Genomic DNA, 22126 nt, shown 5'->3' with positions numbered 1-22126 from the left:
AATAAATAATATGGGAAACCGTTAACCACTTATAAGTAACACGTCGGTGTGGTGTTAAAGGTGCTTAATAGCAATGCTATTTTATTGCACTCTCATCCAAATATTCTTCTATATACAAAGGAGAAGAGAAGAGAATCAACCATAAAGTTTAATCACATCTAATCCTTGATTAAAGTCAAACAAAATCTAAAAAATGTAAATATCATATTCTCTACGTAACTCAAATCTAAAAAATGCTAAACAAGAAAGATCTTGTACACTAAGTTTAGAAAGAAAAGAAAAGAAAAAGAGTGCAGAGAATAAAGAATAAAATCTACCATAAAAGCTTGAACTAATAAGGATAAGGTGGAGACAAAGCTGAAACATCAATCCATGAAGGTCTCTTTGCATTGTAATAAAAGTGTGCAATCATTTGAACCAGTTCATCCGCCGTTCGAATCTCTGCAACAAACGACATGTAGTTTTTAAGTACAGACAGATTGAAACCGAACGAGTGAGTGAGTGAGTGAGTTTTGTAATGTTTTAACTTTCTTACCTTTCTCTCTGTACAGAATCCTATTTCCCCTCAAGAATAAAATCTGAGGACATTCTTTAACATTAAGAGCATATGCCAAGTCTCTTTCGATATTCATGTCTATCTTCACTGACTGTTGTAAACAAAAGAAAAAGAAATGGCACAAATGGAATGGATTGGATTAGATTGGAATCAAAATAACAAACTTTGGAATCCAGTGAAGGCGGGAGAAGTAAGAAGTTTGAAATACCCGTGGTGGTAATCGATCTTTGGCCTCCCAATAAACCTTTACTGCTTTCTCGAGCTCTTTCAAAGCCTTCCAATTATCGGTAGCCCTGCAAGAAGAATAACATGTAATGCAAACAAACCAAAAGCTTTGACATAAATTTGAACCCTTTATGGTTTTTCATAGCTCCAAAATCTGATCAACAATCACCAAATTAAGTCTTTTTAAATCCCTTTTTGTTTTCAGTCAAAGCAATATACTAAAGAGAATTCAAGATCAAATAGTTTACAAAGCTGTCTTTACAGACTAAATCAATATCAACTACTATAAACACATGCTTCAAAGACAACTGTGGAATTTATTCCTACTAAATCGCCAACTAATATAACTGTTCCTGTTGTAAACAGTTAAGTTAGTTAATTGTCCTTACCAACTACATTATAGTAGATGTCTGTATAAGGACATGTTAGCTTCGTCGCGAATAAGATTCAGAGAACAAGAGTGAGAAAGTGTGAGCTGAGATTATAAAGAGTAGAGCGAAAGAGAATGGGGTCCAAAGGGTTTTGTAAAGAGCAATACACTTATAAACTATTGTGAATGATCGGTTGGTTGAGTGATAAAGAGAATCCACCATTGTAACCTGTGATTGAAGAACTCATTCTCAACTGTTTTGTATACTCATTGTTACTGATCAATAAAGATTGAAGATAGTGTTCCAAACAAGAGTAGAGACAAAGTGAAAACTCGTAACTTCATCAACTCAAACTTAAAACCCTCAAATTGATCTACTCGTATAGGAGACTCATCAATCAACTGTGGAACATATGGTTACAAGTCACCATGCTAGTTGGTACTAACTTGGACAAGTGAGATAAGATAAGCCATGCTTGTAACTCACTTGTGTTCTGTTTTCTTAATTACTTGTAATCTCTGAAACTTGATCCGATAATGAAGATGATTAAGGCTGCTATTCAACCGAGATATATAGCATTGCACATGGCTCGAACTCGTTAAAATCTTGGTGTTCTTTCTTTAGTTTTCTTACTGGTTTATTGTTCTGTTATTGTGTTCATGAATGTGTTTGTGGGTTAGTGAACTTCTTGAGCTGTTAGAATGGTTCGATCACAACATCAACCAATTGATATAATCATTAAAAACCAACTACCAGTGAGTGAGTTGTGAGACAATTTATGTGTTTGATTATCTGCCATTGATTGAATTATCTTGAATTGTATTTGTTTTGTGACTTACTAATCAGTTTGTAACAACCATTGTTGGTGAAATTTGAATAAGATAACTCTGAAACTAATAATATATAGATGAAGAAGAAGAAGAAGAAGAAGATACCTGTTATATCTTTCAAAAACATAAACAATGAGTGGACTTGGATGAAAAGCAAAACTTTCCCATTCCAAACAATTAATCTCTTTCACCCAATTATCTTCAATCTCTCCTTCCCAATCAATCTCAACACCATCTTCCCCAACCACATTCCTTATTGGGTGTTTCTCAAAATACTCTGAAGCTCTAACACCCCATCCAATATCACCATCCAATGGCCAATCCTCACTCTCCTCCTCAACCACCATTTCCTTCTTCTCCTCCTCCTCCTCCTCAGATTCATCATCAATGGGTCTTTCTTTCATTACATTCTCCTTATTCTCAAACACACCAGAATCCTGCTCTCTAATCGAAGCAAATGTTTTCTCAAGAGATTCCCTAACGTAATCTTCAACAGCTGCAGCTTCACTTCTCCGACCACGCCTTGGTTTTCTGGGAATTGTCTTAGGAAACTCAACATCATCTTCTTGTTTCTTCTTTGATTCTACGGGCTTCTGGGACAGTGGCTCAGCTTTCAATCGACGATTTGGCGACCTGGGTTTTGGTCCAGAAGCAGAGGTGGGTTTAGGGTGGTCGGATTTTTTGGAAAAAACGAGGAAAGGAAGAGACTTTGGTCGGAGAATGAGTGGAGTTTGAAGTAAGACTAACATTTTCTTTTCAAAAGGCTCACCAACTGTTTGATAAAATTACTAAACTAAGTTAAGCTAAGCTAAGCTAGTAATGTCGTTTCAATAGGAAACTAAGTAATACGACATGGTTTTGTTGTCCTTAAAATCAACTATTAAAGTTGGCAATTTTATCTTATAAGATCATCTCCCTCCTAAAACTCAAATTTTGGTGTTAAGGCAACACCAAAAAACTATTGAAATTAATTTATTTTTCAATTCCAATCACAATACTAATTTATATCCAAATTTATATTCTTTATTATTCTATTATTTTATTAATATAATTATTTTAAAAGTTTTGATTAATATATATATAATTATTTAGTTTTTTTAAGTATTATATAATTATAGATAAATACTATTTTAGACTCTGTGTTTTGCAAAAATTACTAATTAGTTCCTTGGTTTTATTAAATGATAAAATAGACCATTTATTTTTCAAAATTGTACAAATAGAACCCTGAATTAATTTTTTGTCAAAATAAAATTTAATAATAATCTGATCTAGAGTTTTTATGATAAATCTAGTTACATTTTCTGTATGTGTTCGTGTTAGAAATTATCTTAAAGTTAGTTATATTAAAAAATAAAATTGTTGAAAAATTGAGCTCAATGTCTTATTTTTACCATTTTAGAAAATATAGTCTATATTGTCATTTAACAAAACAGATGGTCCAATTAGTAATTTTTGCAAAATACAGGGCCACCATCGGACTACCATCGAACCATATCATCAGGTCACCATCGGACATTCGTCTTCAACCTTTACTCATTTTAACAGTAGAAAGGCATCGAGCCACTATCGGACCACCATCGGACTTGGCAAAAAAACTAGTATTCTACCCAAAACTCAGATTTGGTCGTTTTCGACCTTAAATTTAATATCTACTCACAGATAACAAACATTAATCATATAATTTATTCCTTTAACAACATTGATGATGATGAAGCCGTGATTGTTGTAGGAGTCGTTGGGTCCGTAGGTCATTAGGTCTGTGGTCGCGGCGGTCGTGGAGAGAAGGGACTGATGTTGTGGGTAGTGGATTGTAGGTCGAGTCCTTGAGGTGAGTTCAGAAAGCGAGAGCGATAAAGGAGGAAGAGAAAGGGTTAGGTATTTGGAATGGGAAGGGTAGAATTGGATTTTATGAAATGTTAACATATTTTACCAATATCAATATGGATTAACTTAAGTTTAATAAAATAATTTTAATCTAATAAATGCATAAAAAATTAAATTTTTCTACTTATATGAGTTTTTGACAGTTAAATTCTCTCAACTATTATTTCATTTGTATTTAATTTTTAAAGTTCAAATTTTGACAATAAAACTTTTCAAACTACTAAACTGTTAATAAATTTAAAATATTATCTAGTTAACTGTCACTATAGATTGCTTATGTGTACATAATACATTTAATTGGTACATATAATATTATTGTTTTAGAATTAAATAAAATCATAAAAATAAAAAATAAAATATATTATAAATTATAAATTTTAAAATAATTTATTTATAATTTTTAAATAATAATATTATATGTATTAATATAAACGTGTCACGTATATACATAAGTAGTTTATGCTGACAATTAACTGTAAAAAGATATATTAAATTTATTAATAATTTATAACATTTTACCACTAAAATTAAATTTAAATATTAATTACAAGTAAAATGGTTTAGCATTAAAAAAAAAAAAAAAAACTTTATTTATATATTTATATTTTTCGTTATAATCATCATTCTTATCTATGACAAAAACCTTCAAAAGCTTCTCTCCATTTTTTGTCCTCATTCAATCTAATAATATATTCTTTTTCTACAATACAATACCAACGGTTAGTAGTAAGATATAAGATGTTCTATCATGCATCTTATTAAAATATGTATATTTATATAATTTTTAATTATAGTATTTATATTACAGTTATTTAAGATATTTTTTAAAAATTTTAAAAATTTAGAATAATTTACAATATAAAAATTAATGTTCAAACTGTCTACTTCACACACGTGCAATAAACTCATTGAATTTTATTTTTAACGAGTTTATCAGATACCTTAAATAACTATAGCGTATATAACTATAAAAAAAATTGAACTAAATATTTTTTTACATACTAAAACAAATAAAGGTGCATCGATACACTAATTTCAAAAATGTATCGTAGAATTTTCCTAAAATATAAATCACTACATATAAACATGAAATGTTAACCAATAAAACAAAAATTAATTATGAAATATTAACATTTTAAATAAAAAGTAATTTACGGCTTAAAAATCTAAATTTAACTAACTTTCAGGTTCTAGATAAATATCTAAGTTTAATTTTTAACGTTAATATAATACTTAAGTTATATTTTTAAAACTTATTTGTAAGTACAATGACCATTAAGTGTCAAATTATTATCCACATATAATTTTTATTAGTATATTTAAATTATATTTTAAATAAAAAATAAAATTTAATGACATAGACTAATTAAAGACTGTGTTAAGTTTTAAATTTATAATTTAAATATTATTATCGTTAAAAATTAAGTATATATGTACAAATAAAAATTAAATTTAAGTATTTATAATATTAATTAAACTTAAGTAAAAATAAGTTATGAATATTAAACTTAAGTTATTAATTAAATATTTAAGCCTATTGTTGAGGAGATCATTTCTCTTTTAGCGGCTGTTGGTGGTGGTTCTTGCTGTGCCATTTCGCGTGATGCGAATGGTGTGGCCCATGCACTAGCTAAGTCTGTTACTAATCCTTTAGGAGTTCAGTTGTGGACAGATGCTTGTCCTATTTTTATTGGTCCTTTTGTAACAGCTGATTTGCTTTAATTGAATGACATTCTTTCTTTAAAAAAAAAATAAAATAAAATAAGTTATGAATATTAATTGTTATAGAAATTGTAGCATCAATGCCAAAATATAAAAGTTATAAAAAAAAACCATGAAATTGTCAACCGTTTCATAAAATATTTCTTTAATTTTGGCTAGGAAAAACCTTAAATATGGAAAATCACTCACTTACATAGAAACTGAAAACTAATAATTTGTGTTACCATTTACTTCTTTGTTAATAACTCTCTTTTCATGCTTAAAAGTTATTATTTAATACTCAAAGCGTGTTATAACATGCTATCTTCTAATAATTTTTTTCTTTATTATTATTATTATTATTTTTTTGTTTTTCAAGACAAAGAATAAAACAACATATTTTTTTTTTTTAACTTAACTTACATCAACACTTTACTAACAAAAGAAAAAAGATATTTTTTTTCTTAGTCATTAACGTTATAAAATTATTGTGTGAACGATCGAAGAACATCCCCACCAGTCACGAACGTACCTTCTTGACCTTACCGACCATGTCACTTATCGTTGCCTCCAATAGTTCACCTAAGGAACCTTACATTATCTTCGACTGAAAACTCAATTGGAAAACCTAACCATCAATATTCTACTATTTAACATTAATTTGAAAACCTAAATTTTAAATGTTATTGTTTTGTTGTAATTCTTAAAGTGATTAACATTATATAAGTCCTCAACTTTTATGTCAAATTATTCAACGTAATAACCATTTTATCACGTATAATATGTGTTATAAAACTAATTTATAGTACAAAATAATCAAATTTTGAATTGTCATCACAATGTAAGGATGAGCCTTGTATTGGATTTAATACTAGTCATATTATTAGTGGGGGTGTTCGTCAAACCACCAACAGTGCATAAACCGCTTACAACACACCACACCATACAAAAAATGCAGTTTGAGAATATTTGCATTGCAGTTACGGTTTGCGTTTTTATCAAACTGCGCAGTATAGTGTAGTTTGTAGTTTTGTATTTAATAATCGCGGCTCAAATCGCACCGCATTATATATTACAAAAATACTAATTTTTACATTATGATTTCTCTTTTCATATATGACTATATGAGCAACTCATATGTTTATAAAATTCAAACCATACAATTAAATTCAGGGACATCTACATAAATTATTCTCATATATTATTGTTAACATATTATTATTAATATATATAATATGTATATTTTATAATTTTTTAGAGACAATTTAATACAATAATTTGATTAGTATATATGTTATGACGTTAAAAGTTTGATAAGATAATTTTTTTCTTATTTAATTGTTGAAAATTTATTGGACTAATCTTTTAATTTTTATTTTAATGTTTGATAATGATGATAGTGTAAACTGCTTAAATTGCATCGTCCCGTATTTTCACATTATAGTTTTCGCAGTTTTAATTAATTGTCTTACAATGCGGTTACGGTTTAAAAAATTACAAATATCGCATATGTAATTTTGTTTGAAAAAGTAATTTAAATCTCCACTACGAACACCCTTAATTAGTGGCCTCTTAAAAGGGAAGGGTGTTATAGGTCTTTATTTATAAATTTGTTTAGCCAATAAATGTTGTATTTATGAAGATTAGGTAAAATCTTAAACTAGGACGAATCTATATTAACTCATCTCATTAGTATGCATCACATTTTTTTTTTAATTTAACAGTGTAGTTCGAGTTTATTATACAAAGATTCATTGAAAATAATAGATTTGGTTGCCTTTGGTTTGGTTCTCAATTTATAGTTTTTTGGCTAATTAGCAATTTTTCCCCCCGAACTTTGACATATGCAAAATTATACCTTCTGAACTTTTTTAGCCGTTAAAAATTCCCCCTAAACTATTGAGATGGTTAAATTTAAGGACTTTTGTCTAATTCCATTCAATTTCACTGTTTCAAGTACTAAATCATGCTCCCCAGACTTTGATATCAACCAAATCATGCCTTTCAAACTTTTATATGTATTAAATCATGCCCCTTGAACTTTCATTCATGTTAGAATTTTTTTACTAAAATTAAATAAAAGTCCTTAAATTTAACAATCTTAATACTTCAGGGAGAATTTTTAACGGCAAAAAAAATTCAGGGGCATGATTTAGTACATGTCAAAGTTCGGGGGAAAAATTGCTAATTAGCCTAGTTTTTTTAGCATTTAAAAACTTAATTTTTTGATGGAGAAAAATACCAAAGGTTACTAAATGTATTTAAATATTCAATAATTACGAAAATATAAAAAATTGCTAAAACATTACACATTTACTATCCAAGTAACTAAAAACATATGCAATGACGGACTTAAAAATATATTGTACCAAATTTTTATAATAAATAAATTAATGCATTCATCGAAAAGAGGGGAATAAAGATTGAATCAAGTAATTCAATAAAAAATAAATGAATAGTTTACAAGTCATAATTTTTTTTTACTAAAGAAATAGAATTATCAAGAAAAAAAGGTATAAATTAAAAAAAAAATGGAACAAATCAAATAAGATAGATAGCAAAGTTGACTTTTTATTTTATATTAAAACTAAAGTATAGATATAGTAGATAGTGGACAAATACATTATAAGCCATGGATACCACCTTTTTCATATGTACTATAATTTAATTTTCAACTCATACTTTTTATATATCAAGATATAAATTATAAGGATACGATTTTGTCCTGTGATGTATTTTCACGGAATGTATTCCGTGGTACATTAGATGGGTCTCGGGGTACATTAAATGAGTGTCAGAGTACGTTTCTACATTTTAACCCTAATTACCCCTAGAACAATCTCAGCCGTCAGATCAAATAAGTCCCTCATCTGACGGCTGCCGTACATCACGGAATGCATTCCGTGAAAGTACAATCACGGGACAAAATTGTATCCCATAAATTATATATTTAATTAGATAAATATGCGTTTTGTACTTTGTAAAAGTTATTGATTGGTCCTCAAAGCTAATATCGACGCCGCTCTCGACGTCAACAGTGGCTCTTGTGGCCTTGGATGGTCATTCGAGATTCGAATGGGGAGGTATATGCATCAATGATGTGGAAATGTGAGTCTCTTCATCAACCCGAGTGGCCAGAGGCCCTTGCTATTAGACAAGCAGTTTCGTAATGCATATCTCTTAGAATTCACAACAGTCATTTTAAATTCGACTACCAAAGCTTGGTTCATGATGTTAATATGTTTACGTTCTTGGATTCATCTTTAAGTTTAATTATTGATGATATTAAAGTTTTATATAAATAATTTAATGTTGTGAGTTTTACTTTGCTCCAAAATTGTATAGTTGCTGATACTCTTGTAAAATCTACCTTAACAACTACTGCAATATACACTTTAGTGGCTTGATTATCCACGTTGTATTTAGAATTTTATTTTGACTGAGGTCACTGATCAATCAATATCTTAGCTCTCGCCCTCTTAGTTGCTCTTTGCTGGCGTTCTCTGAAGCTATTTTTTCAAAAAAATAAAAATAAAAAATTATTGATCAGTTTCTCTATTTTGTGTTGTGCAATTCAAACATTAGATTTTCAAAATATTATAAACAAAAAATAAAAAACTAGCTTGATCATAACACATCTAACTAATTCCAAATTCTTATTTAGTAAAATAGAGTCTTTGATCATTAATTTTTATTAAACTCATTCATATTTACCCTATATTTAATTGGTGTACATTTTGTTTAAAAAACGTTTATTAAAGTAAACATAAAATGTAGTGTAAAACATATGTCTTGCATTTTATGAAAAAAAATTCAATAATGTGTGACTTGATTTTCATATATCTTATCATATTTTTTCATAAAGTATAAATTAATGTGACTAAAAACAGATGTACCAAACTCCAATAATAATAACTGAAAAACTTTTCTTTTAAATAAATAGATAAACTTAAATAATAAATAATTATAATAATAATAATAAGTGAAAGTCTAAAATTCTCACTAACCCTAAAATGTTTGCAAATAAGAGCAAAACCCTTATGAATACTTCTCTTTTGATCTAATCTACTTTTTAGGAACACATTTATGTAATGATTTGACTAAATAATAATTTACAAGGTCTTCACTAACAAGTAACAAGTCATTTCCAACCAACAATTATTTCATAATTTTTCCAAAAATATATAAAAAAAAAATTCATTCAAATTTAAAGCTTAAAATTAAAAATAAAAATAAACCAACAATTTCTATTTCACTTGTTCTATCATGTAAAGAAAAAGAGGGTTTTAGGTTTCACAAAATTAATATAAATTTAAAAACTAGATCTCAAAAACAATTCCAACCCAAAATTTCATATAGATTTCTAAAACTAATTGAAATTCCTAGAATTTTTTTTAACATATATTATTATTCTTCCTATTTTATTTTTGAAACAAAAAAATATATTGAATGGATAGATTTTATAGGTTTTTTTTTGTTTTTCCCTAAAAGTTAATATGAATTAATAATATTCCAATTCTTTTTCTGTTTAGAGATGAGAGAGGAAATTTCACCATAATTTACAAGACAAATTATAAAAATAAAATAAAATAAAATAAATAATAATTAAACAAAAAAGAGAGAGAAAACTCTTTACATTTTTCAAATTGGGGAGCAAAATGGGACCCACATACAATTAGTACACGTGTCACAACCAACTCCCGTTACATTACAACTGTAGAAGCCGAGCAAGCTGGGTAGGGTTGACGATGCCAGGTAAGTGGGTCCCATCACCACTTAACAAATCAGCTACTGCCACGTATCTCCTAAGCTTATCAAGGCTCGGCTCGGCTTCACGTTTCTTCTTCTTCTCCTCCAAATCTACACCTGCGAAGCCGGCTCGAGCCGAGTCCCACGCCTGTCCGAAAAGCGTTCCTTTAGTGAGAAACTCGTGAGCCAAATAACCAGCCAACAGATGATTAGCCGGCGCCGAGGCGCCAAGAACCTTATCTGAGCCGACGAGCTGAGAGTGATGAACCGACTTAAGCTTCTTCGTTGTATTTGACGGCAAGAGCTGAACGACGTTAACTTCAACTTCTTCTTCTTTCCTCTTTTTGTTGTTGTTGTTACTTGACGCCGTTAAAACTCGACGAGGAGGAAGACGCATCGTTTTGGTATTCATTGTTTAAAGAAATTTGGGTGCATGCCACGTCAGCTATGGGCATTTAAAAAAATTCACCTAAAATATAATCTTAGGCGAAAAAGATTCTTTTTTCTTTAAAAGTAAATTTTGGAAAATAAAAAATAAAAATATATATAAATAATAATTAAAAATTTTCTAACGAAAAAAATAAAAAAAAAAGGGCCCAGAGATTTTTAGAGAGAGAAAATAAAGAGAGAGAGAGAGAAAAAAGTGAGGATGAGAAGGTACGAGTGGAAGATTAGAGGAATGGGGGGTTCGTCTATATTTATAGAATGAATAATACATAATTACCCATGTTTTTATACTTATTTACGAAAAATGCCATTGTCTTTTTTATACCGAAATTACCCCTGGATTAATAAAATGTAGGAATGCGTTTCATTGGTACTTGTCAATTGTTGATATTCACAATCATAATCATTTTCTTTTTTTTTTTTGTTCTTCCCAAATTTGATAGATAAATATTTTGGTTATGATAATAATAATTCTATTTTTGTATGTTTGAGATTATCTTACTAATTTATTTTGGTTATTTGTTTATATTTATATGATACTTTTCTATATTAGAAATTTTTTTAATTATATAATAATATTTTTTCAAAATTTGGTGGACAACAAATTTTATTTGTATTCACAATTTATTGTTAAAGGATTTTATGATTGTATAAATGCTTTCCTTACTTTAGTAGAATGCTTGTTGTTCTTGGTTTTTGGTGGTTGAAAATTTTTCTTAAAAAAAAATTATTCATTTTTATTGATGTATAATTTCATTTTTAGGAGAAATTTATAGATTTATATAGTAATGAAAATGTCTTCTTGAAACCCTTTCTCTCTAAAGTTAGGTAAAAAGAATTGCTTTTAAAAAGGTTGAAAATTAAAATTAATTTCAGCTATTCAAAATTTAGTCATTATTAATTATTAAATCCAAAATAATTGGTAAATAAATATCTAAATTATTGAATTAAAAGATCAATATAAATTCAAAATTAATGGGTAGGGTAAAGATTCTGCACTAAATTTTAGTAGTATTTAAAAAAAGAACACTACGAGCAAGAAAATGAGCTAATTCATTAAAGGACCGCTTACAATAAGAAAGGAAATTGAGAATCGTTTCTAATAAAACATTGTTATTGGACACTAATTGTGCCTAACACCTTTTATAGGTGTCACCCTACAATTGGTTAGCGATATTCCTTAAAAGTTACTTTCTTAAGTTATATAGTATCCGATAATTAATTACACCAATTTCAGTATGACATCGAGAAGGTATTAGGTTCCAATAATACGTTTTAGCAATTCTCCTTCTAATATTGTTAATATTGGCTAATCCCTTTCGAAACGCAAAGTATTATTTAGAGGGTTAGGATTTGGGAATCAAATGATTTTTGGGAAATTGGGCTTTCCACTTTGGTAATTGGGCTTCAAATATGAAACCCAAGCCCACTACACCCTTTCCAATTTGGTCTTTTTCTTGTTCTTGATGACACCCTAAGCCCACTAAGCTCATACGTAAGGTTTTTTACTTTCATTATCAATTTTAAACTTTCAACATTTTACCAAAAAATAAAAAAAATGAATAAATCAACACAGAAAACAACTTAAAACCTTTTTTTATTATTAAATTTAAGTTTGAATATTACCAAATTATATATATATATATATTTTATCATTAGCACACTTGATGGTTAATTCAAACTAAAAATCTTAATACAAATTTCAAAAATCTAAAGATGAAAAGAAAAAAAAAATTCTAACTTGTGACTGTCCATCATACAAATATAATACATACAAAATAATATAAAAAAAGTTTATTAGTATCAAATATTTAATAAATATCATCACACATAATTTAATGATGTAAAAATTAAGACTTATATGTGCTCGCCTCTATTGTTAAAAGTGTCTCCAATATATCTGATCTTTTATTTAGATCATACTAGTCTTACATAACCAAAACTAACAATACAAAATTACAATTAAGAAAAACAAAAACTAACCAACCTAACTGTACAAAATTGAAAACAGACCGTATAAGTCAAATAAAACCCTTAAACAACCCTTTGAAAGCAATGTGCCAATAAATTAATGGCACGTTTACTATACAGTAATCAGAATCGGAATAAATTAATGGAGAAATGTAACGGAATAAATGAAAAATAATCGGAATCAATATTTGTAATATGTTGTTTACTAAATTTTTTTAGAAATGGAATAGTTGTGATTTATCTTGTTTACTTTATTAAGAAACGTAATCGGAATGCTTAAATTGACTAAATTGCCCTTTTGAGTTAAACTATATTATATGGTAGTTATTTTGCAAGACATATTTTAAAGGACAAAATTGTCATTATATATTTAATATTAAAAAATAAAATAGAAATAATAAAAATCCATTACCCTTAATGGCATTCCTTACAAAATTGGTGGGAGAAGTTCTCCCTTTCTTTTCTCCCTTATTTAATCAACTTCTCCCTTTCCTAATTTTAATAATGCAAGTAAACAAATGTAAGGGAATGATTACCTTACTATTGATTCCCATTACTTATTAGTAAACATGCCATAAGGGATTATTTCAAAAATATCAAACCCAACAAAAAATTTACGTTTTACAAAATATATATTTATTTTTTTATAGACTATTGTTTTAAGGTCGTTCCAAAAAAGTTTGTTGTTTTCACATTATAAAAATTAATTTTTGGCGGCTAAATCCTCTTAACTGTTATTTAACTTGTATTTAACTTTCTAAACTTAAATTTTAGGCTAATTAGCAATTTTTCTCTCCGAATTTTGACGTATACCAAATCATGCCCCCTGAACTTTTTTGGCCATTGAAAATTCCCCCTAAACTATTGAGATTGTTAAATTTAAGGACTTTTGTCTAATTTCATTCAATTTTACTGTTTTAGGTACTAAATCATGCTCCCCAGACTTTGATATCTACCAAATCATGCCCCTCAAACTTTTATATGTATTAAATCATGCTCCCTGGACTTTCATCCATGTTAGAATTTTTTACTAAAATTAGATAAAAGTCCTTAAATTTAACAATCTTAATAGTTCAGGGGGAATTTTTAACAGCAAAAAAAGTTCAGGGAGCATGATTTAGTACATGTCAAAGTTCGGAGAAAAAAATTGCTAATTAGCCTAAATTTTAACGGTAAAACTTTCTAAATTACTAATATATCTACAAATTTAGTATGTCATCTATTTATCTCAATTAAATACTAGCATAAACTACAAATGTATATAATATTACGCTAACATCAAAATAATATTATTTTTCCACTAAAAAACACAAACTCATAAAAATCATAAAAATATAGAAAAAATATAATTTCAAGTACTTTGTAAGTAACAAATTCTTTCAAAAAATAAAAAATCACTTAAATAATAATAATAAAAAATGTTGCACGTGCATAAATTAAGGCACACGTGCACCCAAAACTTCTCAACCTAATCTTATTTCTTTATTTTTTATATTTTTTCTTAAAACAAAAAAAGAAAGACAGAAACACAAACAGTAATTTTTTTGTCGGCTAGTGAAACTTGAAAGTGTAGTTAATAACCGTTTAACGGCCAAAAAGGGAAACGAAGTAAAATCAAGTGCCACGTGGCAAATAAATAGCCTCAGCTAACGTGTTACACACAGCAGTAAATGAAATCAATTTCCAAGTGGGACCCAAAAACGAAAGAATATATTTATTTTATTCCCAAAATACCCTTCGTCGTGTTCTTTAGTCTAATAAGCGTTTTTTTCTCTTGTCTCGAATATCAATGAAATTCTTTCTCTTTATATATGTGTGTCTGATTCTGTATCTTCTTCCTTACGATTCGATTACGAAATTTCCGAGCTTTGTTTTCGTTACCCAAAAGGGTCAAAACCATAGAGAGAAGAAAAGAGAGGAAAGGAAAATGTTTTGACTCATTCAAAGGAATCCATTAAAGTTTGAACTCAAGTGAAAATGGGTGCCTCTGTTGATGCCTTGTGGGCTAACAACTTGTGCTTTTCTTTTTGGAAAAACAAAAGGTCAGTGCTTTTTGATTATCTGTATATATATTTATAATTTATGTGTGTATATATATGTGTGTGTTGGTGTTGGAATTGTCGGTTGTTCTTGTTGTTTTTTAAGGTGTTTTAAATGATTGATATTTGGGGTGAAATTTTGGCCAATTGTTATTTTATAAGGTGTGGCTTTGGAATTGGTTGGATTTCTGACATGGGTTTTTTGTTTTGATGGAAGAATTGTGAGTTTGGATTGGATTTAGGTTTTGGGGTTGAGGATTTTTTTAGAGAAATTTGGATGTTTTTTCTTTTTGTTTGGTTTTTGAAGTGTTTGAGAATTTGTAATTGTGATCATGGTTTTGAGAATTATTAGAGTTAATTATTTAGTGGGATTTTGCTTTAGCTTCTTGTTAAAAAGGGTTTTGTTTTAATTTTGGTGTTTGTTTGTTGTGGTTAAGATTTTGGGGCTTAGTGAAACAACATGAAGAAGAAGAGTAGAGTTACCAGAGTTAAGAGAGGTGAGTTTAAGAAGGGCTTTGGAAATTTTTTGAAGTGCCTTTGTTCAGGGGACCAATTGAGAACTGAAGATAAAATGGTGCCTTCATTTGAATCCCTTTCGATTGAGGATTATGGTAATGAGATAATTTCCAGAGCTCGCGAGATTGCTAAGCAACCGGATACTGGTAATATTGAAGAAGCTGAATTATCTCTTCGCAAGAATGGTGTCTTGAACTATGAGGTTTGTAGCTTTTTTACTGTCTTATTTGTAATTTCTTTGCAAATTAAATTGTTGCTGATCCAGCTTAGAAGCCACACAAATTTATTATGTTTATTATGAATTGAGTTGATGTAGTCTTTGCTTCATGGACCTTACTTTGACCACTTTTCTTTTATTGAAAGATGTAACATTTTTCACTCATACCATGTTGTTCATTTACTTGGTATTTTCTTATGTAATTCAATAACAGATTTTAGAATCCTATTTTTCAGTGTCATCTTAGTAAATCGTTTGTAACATCATTGTGGTTGATTTTCGTTGTTGGTTGATAGTTTAAGTCTGCCTGATAAACTTTTGTTTTTGTATCTGAGAAGTCTTTTCCTTTTGTCTTTGTTGAATTTCCGAGTTTCTTTTTAATTTGGCCAAGATCATTTTTAGCTTACTTGAAGATCTATACAAGTTTGCGTGGATTCTCATGATGATCTGTGTGTTCAACCTGCAGGAAGCAAGAGCAGTGTTAGGAAGATATGAATATCAGAAAGGAAATGTTGAAGCTGCTTTACGTGTATTTGAAGGAATAGATATATCAATGGTGGCTCCCAATATTAAATCAACCCTTTCTAGAAGAGTGGAACGTCGTAGGAGAAGCTCCCAAAATATTGAAACCCCACAAATGTCGATTCCTGCTGTTAGCTTAATTTTGGAAGCAATCTTTCTCAAATCGAAATCATTGCAGGCTCTTGGGAGGTTTAAAGGTACCTTTTCGGATATTTGGAATTGTTTGATGTAATTGCACATTTTATAACTTTTTCAGTCATTTCTGTTCTATTGGTTGTGTTTCCTTTTCTTTAACTCGAAAACTGTATGTTATATTGGTAAATTCTGTTACATTACGCAATAACTTGAATCCCATTACTTTGGATGGGAGATAACGATTTGATAGGAGAATTTGGAGTGCATTAACCACATAAGTGAGGATTAATTTGTGACCTTTTCAAGCTAATGCATATTTTCAATCATTCTTGCAGAAGCTGCTCAATCTAGCAAATTTGTTGTGGACATAGTTGAATCTTCATTACCAGAAGGCTTGCCTGAAAACTTTGGTGCTGAATGTAAATTGCAGGAGACTATTATACAGGCTGTTGAGCTGCTTCCCGAACTATGGAAGCTCGCTGATTGTCCAAGTGAAGCGATCTTGTCTTACCGACAGGCTTTACTCCATCCTTGGAATCTTGACAGTGAAACCGCTGCTAGGATTCAGAAAGAGTTTGCTATTTATCTTCTTTACAGTGGAGTTGAAGCAGCTCCTCCTAACCTCCGTTTCCAAATGGATGGCTCATTTGTACCGAAAAACAATTTAGAAGAGGCTATACTTTTGCTTATGATTCTGCTTAGAAAAATTTCTCTCAAGAGAATTGAATGGGATCAGTCAATCTTGGACCACCTTTCATTTGCTCTATCTATTTCGGGGGATACCAGGTCTCTGGCTCATCAAGTAGAAGAACTGCTTCCGGGGATAATTAGACGAAATGAACGGTATTACATTCTTGCTCTTTGTTATTATGGAGCCGGTGATTGCTCGGTTGCCTTGGACCTATTGAAGAAATTAATTAGTAGCGGAGATGATCCCAATCATATCCCAGCTTTACTTATGGCCTCAAAGATATGCGAGGAAATCCCAAATTTCGAACAAGGAGTTCATTTTGCTCGTAGAGCCCTCGAAATTTTGGACAGTAGATGTGATCAGTTGAAAAGCACTGCCAATTATCTCTTGGGCGCTTCTCTTTCCTTACAGGCTAAATCAGCTGTTACCGATTCTGAAAGGGTATCGAGACAATCTGAAGCACTTCGGGTTTTGGAAACTGCTGGGAAATTGACAAGAATGGAAGATCCTATAATCCTTTACCAACTTAGCCTCGGAAACGCTGAGCAAAGGAAATTAAACGATGCACTTCATTATGCAAAAAACACACTTAAACTAGAAGGTGGATCCAACATAAAAACATGGCTTTTGTTAGCTCGAATATTATCAGCTCAAAAGAGGTTTGTGGATGCTGAAGTAATCATAGATACTGCATTGGAGCAAACCGGGAAATGGGATCAAGGAGAACTGTTGCGAACAAAAGCTAAACTTCACATTGCGCAGGGTCATATAAGAAACGCCGTTGAGACATATACTCAAATTCTTGCAATTCTTCAAGTTCAGAAGAAAAGCATTGGTTCTGAAATGAAGTTACATAAGGTATATGATCTTCATCATAGTACAGTTATTTAATCTTTGATTCGTAACAGTTTATCGGTGATTGACTGTTGTGTTTTCCTGATGACAGAGTGGTAGTAGAAGATCACCTAGAAGTTTGGAATTAGAAATATGGCATGATCTAACTTATATCTATATAAGATTGTCACAATGGCGCGATGCTGAGGTTTGTCTTTCTAAATCCAAGTCCCTTTGTTCTTACTCCGCCACCAGATGGCACGCCACAGGTAATTTAAAAATACCCTTTAGCTCTTTTCTGTGTTTTCTTGTTCTTTTGACTAGAATTATTGCCACATGATTTGATCTGTAAATGCTTTTTCATATTAATAGCTGGAAAGTGAAGAGTAAACATGTTTGTTGGTTTATTGTTTTTTTTAACAGGTGTGCTTTATGAAGCTAAAGGCGAATACAAAGAAGCTTTGAAAGCTTTCTTGGTTGCTTTGAATACCGATCCCACACATGTCCCGAGCTTGATTTCCACAGCTGAGATTCTCAGGCAACTAAACAACGAATCGGTGGCTATTGTTCGAAGCTTTCTGATGGAGGCTTTACGGCTTGACAGAATGAACCATTCTGCGTGGTACAATCTCGGTATGTTCTATAAATCAAAGGGTAATAATAATAATAATGCTTCATCATCTTCATTAGAAGCTGCAGAGTGTTTTGAGGCTGCAATTAGTCTTGAAGAAACTGCACCTGTTGAACCTTTCAGATGACTATATTTTTACTTGACCAAACTTTCTTTTGTAAATCTCAGATGATTGATTGTTAATTCTCATCATAGCTTTGGAAAAATAATAAAGCTTGTGTTTTTATTCTTTCTTTTTCTTTTTAAAGCAAGTTATATAGCTTTGTTAGGAATCATTACCCAGACAAAAACACCTTTTGATGTATTTCAACAAAAGGAAAAGTTAAAGTATATATTTACTCTCTTCTTTCAGCTTTGTTCCACAAGGGTCAAACTTGGCTTTTATATTTATGTATATCTTTATATATTAAAAGTGCCTATTTAACGGCATTTCTTGGTTTAACAGAATATACCTTAAAAATAAAAGAATATTCTGTTAAATTTAACGATGTTAATAGGTTTGATCTCCGTTAACAAATAAACCCAATAATTAAACCAAAAAATTAAATAATCCTTTTTTAAATTAAAAAAAATCATAGATTTCTGTTAGTTTAAATAATTAATATTATTTAATTACTCATTTCTAGGTTTGATCTCCGTTAATAAATAAACCCAATAATTAAACCCGAAAAATAATTTTTTTTAAATTAAAAAAAAAATCATCTTAGCCACATATCTCTCTAACATAACAAACCGTATATCCCTAATTTTTGATATTAAATTAAGAAAGGGTGGAGAACGATGTATTAACAACTAAGTAAAGTGTTTTCTTCATCAAAAGTAAAATTGAAGGTAGAAAAAAGTATGAACAAGAAAGGGTTGGCCATTTTGATGCGAACCAGGATGAGGCCTACGCCTAACAACTCAACAAACCTCTCTCACTCTAACCCTCCTATCAATGTAGGCCTTACCTTTTTAATCTTTACTCTAATTATTTTTATGCTTTTTTTCTATTAATTCAAAATACTGATTCCATTAACAGAGCTTGGTGAATCAGAATCTCTCCAATTCGGAAGAAAATTGATCAAATGGATGTGATGAACAAGGAAACTATAATCCTGATGCTTCTCTCAATAATCAGAGGTTCTTAATCTTATTTCATTCGAATTTCAATTTTGGTTTGGAATCGATGCATTCTGCAATATCAATGAGCAAAACTGAAGTTTTAGACTCTGTACTCAATGATTTCGCTGACGTAAGTTTCTTCTTCTTCTTTTTCTTTGTTTGTTCGTTTTTTAAATTTCATATCATATTTTTGGTAATGTAGGGCTATTTTAGTCTTTCTCATGAAAATCGCCGGAAATTACTTCTTGTGCTTGCCAAGGAGTATGATCTCAAAAGGACACAAGTTCGTGAATTGATCAAGCAATATCTTGGACTTCAGCTTCCAACAAGTAGGTTCTGTTTTCATCATATATGTAACTTATAGGTCATACTAAGTAACCATAAACTAAGTAAGAAAACATTTGAATCAAACTTAAGGAAAAATGTAGGATTTTTGATATTTCAATTGGTGAAGAAATTTCTATTTGCAGGTGAAAATGCACCATCAGGTGGCATAGAAGAGGATGGTATACTTACGTCTTTTTAATTATCGTATTGAAAGGAATTTGAAGTTCTTGTCCATTCTTCGATCAGATATTCTATCCATTATCGCTTAAGGTTACCCATTTAAGTATGTTAAACCCAATAATTAAACCCAAAAAAAATTAAACAATCTTTTTTTAAACGTTTAAACCCAATAATTAAACCAGAAAATTAAACAATTTTTTCAAATTAAAAAAAATCATCTTAGCCACATATCTCTCTAACATAACAAACCGTATATCCTCACTTTTTGATATTAAACAATCTTAAACAATCTTAGCCACCCAATAATTAAACCCAAAAAATTAAACAATCTTTTTTAAATAAAAAAAAAAAATTACACCCATACCCACCCTAAATAACAATCATCAATATAAAATTTAAACTCTACATAAGAAAATCGTTTATAACATAAAACATTTAAATAACAATGTGTATATTATAAGTTTATATACACAATTATGACATTCTTTAGTTTTATAAAACATATCATTTATAACATAATTTACAATTAGTCACTAAATTCTTAAACAAAAACCACTAGAACTTAAAATAAAACTAATATTTACGTGGCTCGCCACGTAACTCTCATATAGTATATATATATATATATGAATTATCTATCTTATATTTTTGTAAGCAATTTTTTTTTTTAAATTTATATATTTTTTATGAAAATAAATATTAATCTTACTATAAATTAATAATTCTCATAATATATTAGATATAAACATACCAATTCTTGTCGATTTCGTGTCAATAAGACACTATTTTTTGTAAAATAATTACATTTTTACATTCAAAGAATGTATTTTTATATTTTTACGGTTTTCTAAAAAATAACACGAAAACAATATAAAATTAACAAAAAAATAACATAAAAGTAACATCAAAATAACAATAAAAAAACAACAAAAAATAACATACATATAACAAAAAATAAACAACAAATGAACAAAATTTCAACATAAAAAGACCGTATTTTATGTAAATAAAATCAAAAAAATCGTAAAAATATTTAAAATTCCGTAAACGTATTTTTGTTATTATTTTGTTATTTTTGTGCATTTGTGAAATTAACCCATAAATAATTGTGTCATTTGAATTCGGCCCAATTTCAACCCACAATTATTTAATGACCCTAATCTATAATAATTCATATAAAGTTTGCCACTCCTAAAACATATATCTTAGATAAGACTTCAAAAGCTAATATTAACAAACATAACAAGTCATTCAATCCCACATCAATATATAAAATTGAAATTGTATCCAAATCTTCTTATATTACTATTGGATTGTTATACAACAAACCCATCAACATATCACTCTTAGGTGACTAAAATTCATAATAATGATAATGAAAATTAAATAAGTTAATTTAATCATGTAGGTGCAACATGTCCATCCTTAATAACAAAAAAATAATAATAATAATCAAAAAACCACAAATCATTTAATTTATTTTGTTTATAGAGGTAAACTAAAGATATAGAGTAATTTCATGGCTACTGATAGTGATATTACCGATCAGCTTTTCAATGTCAACACGAAGACTATTCCAAACAATAATACCATACCAAATTTCAGTATATATTGCAAAAACACCTAAGGCTGTTATTAATATAATGATTGATTGATTGAGTGAGAATATTAATTACTTTGGAGATTACTAGAGTCTTGCCGCATGGCATGTGTTTGTGTCTTTTCTCTCTAAAAGTTATTCTTTGTCTTTTTTGGCACGTTTACTATACAATAATCAAAATCAGAATAATTTAATGGAGAAATGTAACGGAATAAATAAAAAATAATGGGAATCAATATTTGTAATATGTTGTTTACTAAAATTTTTTAGAAATGGAAATAGTTGTGATTTATATTGTTTACTTTATTAGAAAACGTAATCGGAATGCTTAAATTGACTAAATTGCCCTTTTGAGTTAAACTATATTATATGGTAGTTATTTTGTAAGACATATTTTAAAGGACAAAATTGTCATTATATATTTAATATTAAAAAATAAAATAAAAATAATAGAAATCCAACTGTTATGGCCATCTTGTCGAAGCTCTTCCTTGTAGCAAACCGGGCTTTTTAGAGACTGCTGTGGTGGAGGCGATAGGCATTAAGGAGGCTCTTAGTTGGATCAAAAATAAGGAGTGGAATGATGTGCAACT

At 29.4% G+C, this 22126-nt stretch overlaps 3 protein-coding genes across 3 annotated transcripts; 1 reads left to right on the top strand and 2 right to left on the bottom strand.

Moving 5' to 3' along the window:
- Positions 1-49: 49 nt before the first annotated feature.
- On the bottom strand, positions 50-2895 carry LOC115712882 (thioredoxin-like fold domain-containing protein MRL7, chloroplastic). The gene is made up of 4 exons (XM_030641296.2): positions 2088-2895; positions 765-849; positions 536-647; positions 50-441 (listed from the first exon to the last, which is right to left on the bottom strand). Exons 1-4 carry the CDS (start codon positions 2729-2731, stop codon positions 332-334), a joined length of 951 nt encoding a protein of 316 aa, XP_030497156.1. The 5' UTR covers positions 2732-2895; the 3' UTR covers positions 50-331.
- A 7233-nt stretch (positions 2896-10128) lies between these two features.
- On the bottom strand, positions 10129-10985 carry LOC115712890 (uncharacterized). Its single transcript, XM_030641307.2, has one exon. It carries the CDS (start codon positions 10729-10731, stop codon positions 10279-10281), a length of 453 nt encoding a protein of 150 aa, XP_030497167.1. The 5' UTR covers positions 10732-10985; the 3' UTR covers positions 10129-10278.
- Positions 10986-14480: 3495 nt separating this feature from the next.
- Positions 14481-18678, top strand: LOC115712868 (protein NPGR2). The gene is made up of 6 exons (XM_030641273.2): positions 14481-14779; positions 15214-15494; positions 15976-16228; positions 16502-17715; positions 17804-17960; positions 18115-18678. The coding sequence occupies exons 2-6, from the start codon at positions 15237-15239 to the stop codon at positions 18447-18449; spliced, it is 2217 nt and encodes a 738-aa protein (XP_030497133.2). The 5' UTR covers positions 14481-14779; positions 15214-15236; the 3' UTR covers positions 18450-18678.
- The last annotated feature ends 3448 nt before the right edge of the window (positions 18679-22126 follow it).

Source organism: Cannabis sativa, chromosome 4 (assembly GCF_029168945.1).
Source record: "Cannabis sativa cultivar Pink pepper isolate KNU-18-1 chromosome 4, ASM2916894v1, whole genome shotgun sequence".
Classification (NCBI taxonomy): Eukaryota; Viridiplantae; Streptophyta; class Magnoliopsida; order Rosales; family Cannabaceae; genus Cannabis; species Cannabis sativa.
The sequence above is the reverse complement of the archived record's forward strand: the minus strand, read 5'-3'. Positions and strand labels throughout refer to the sequence as shown.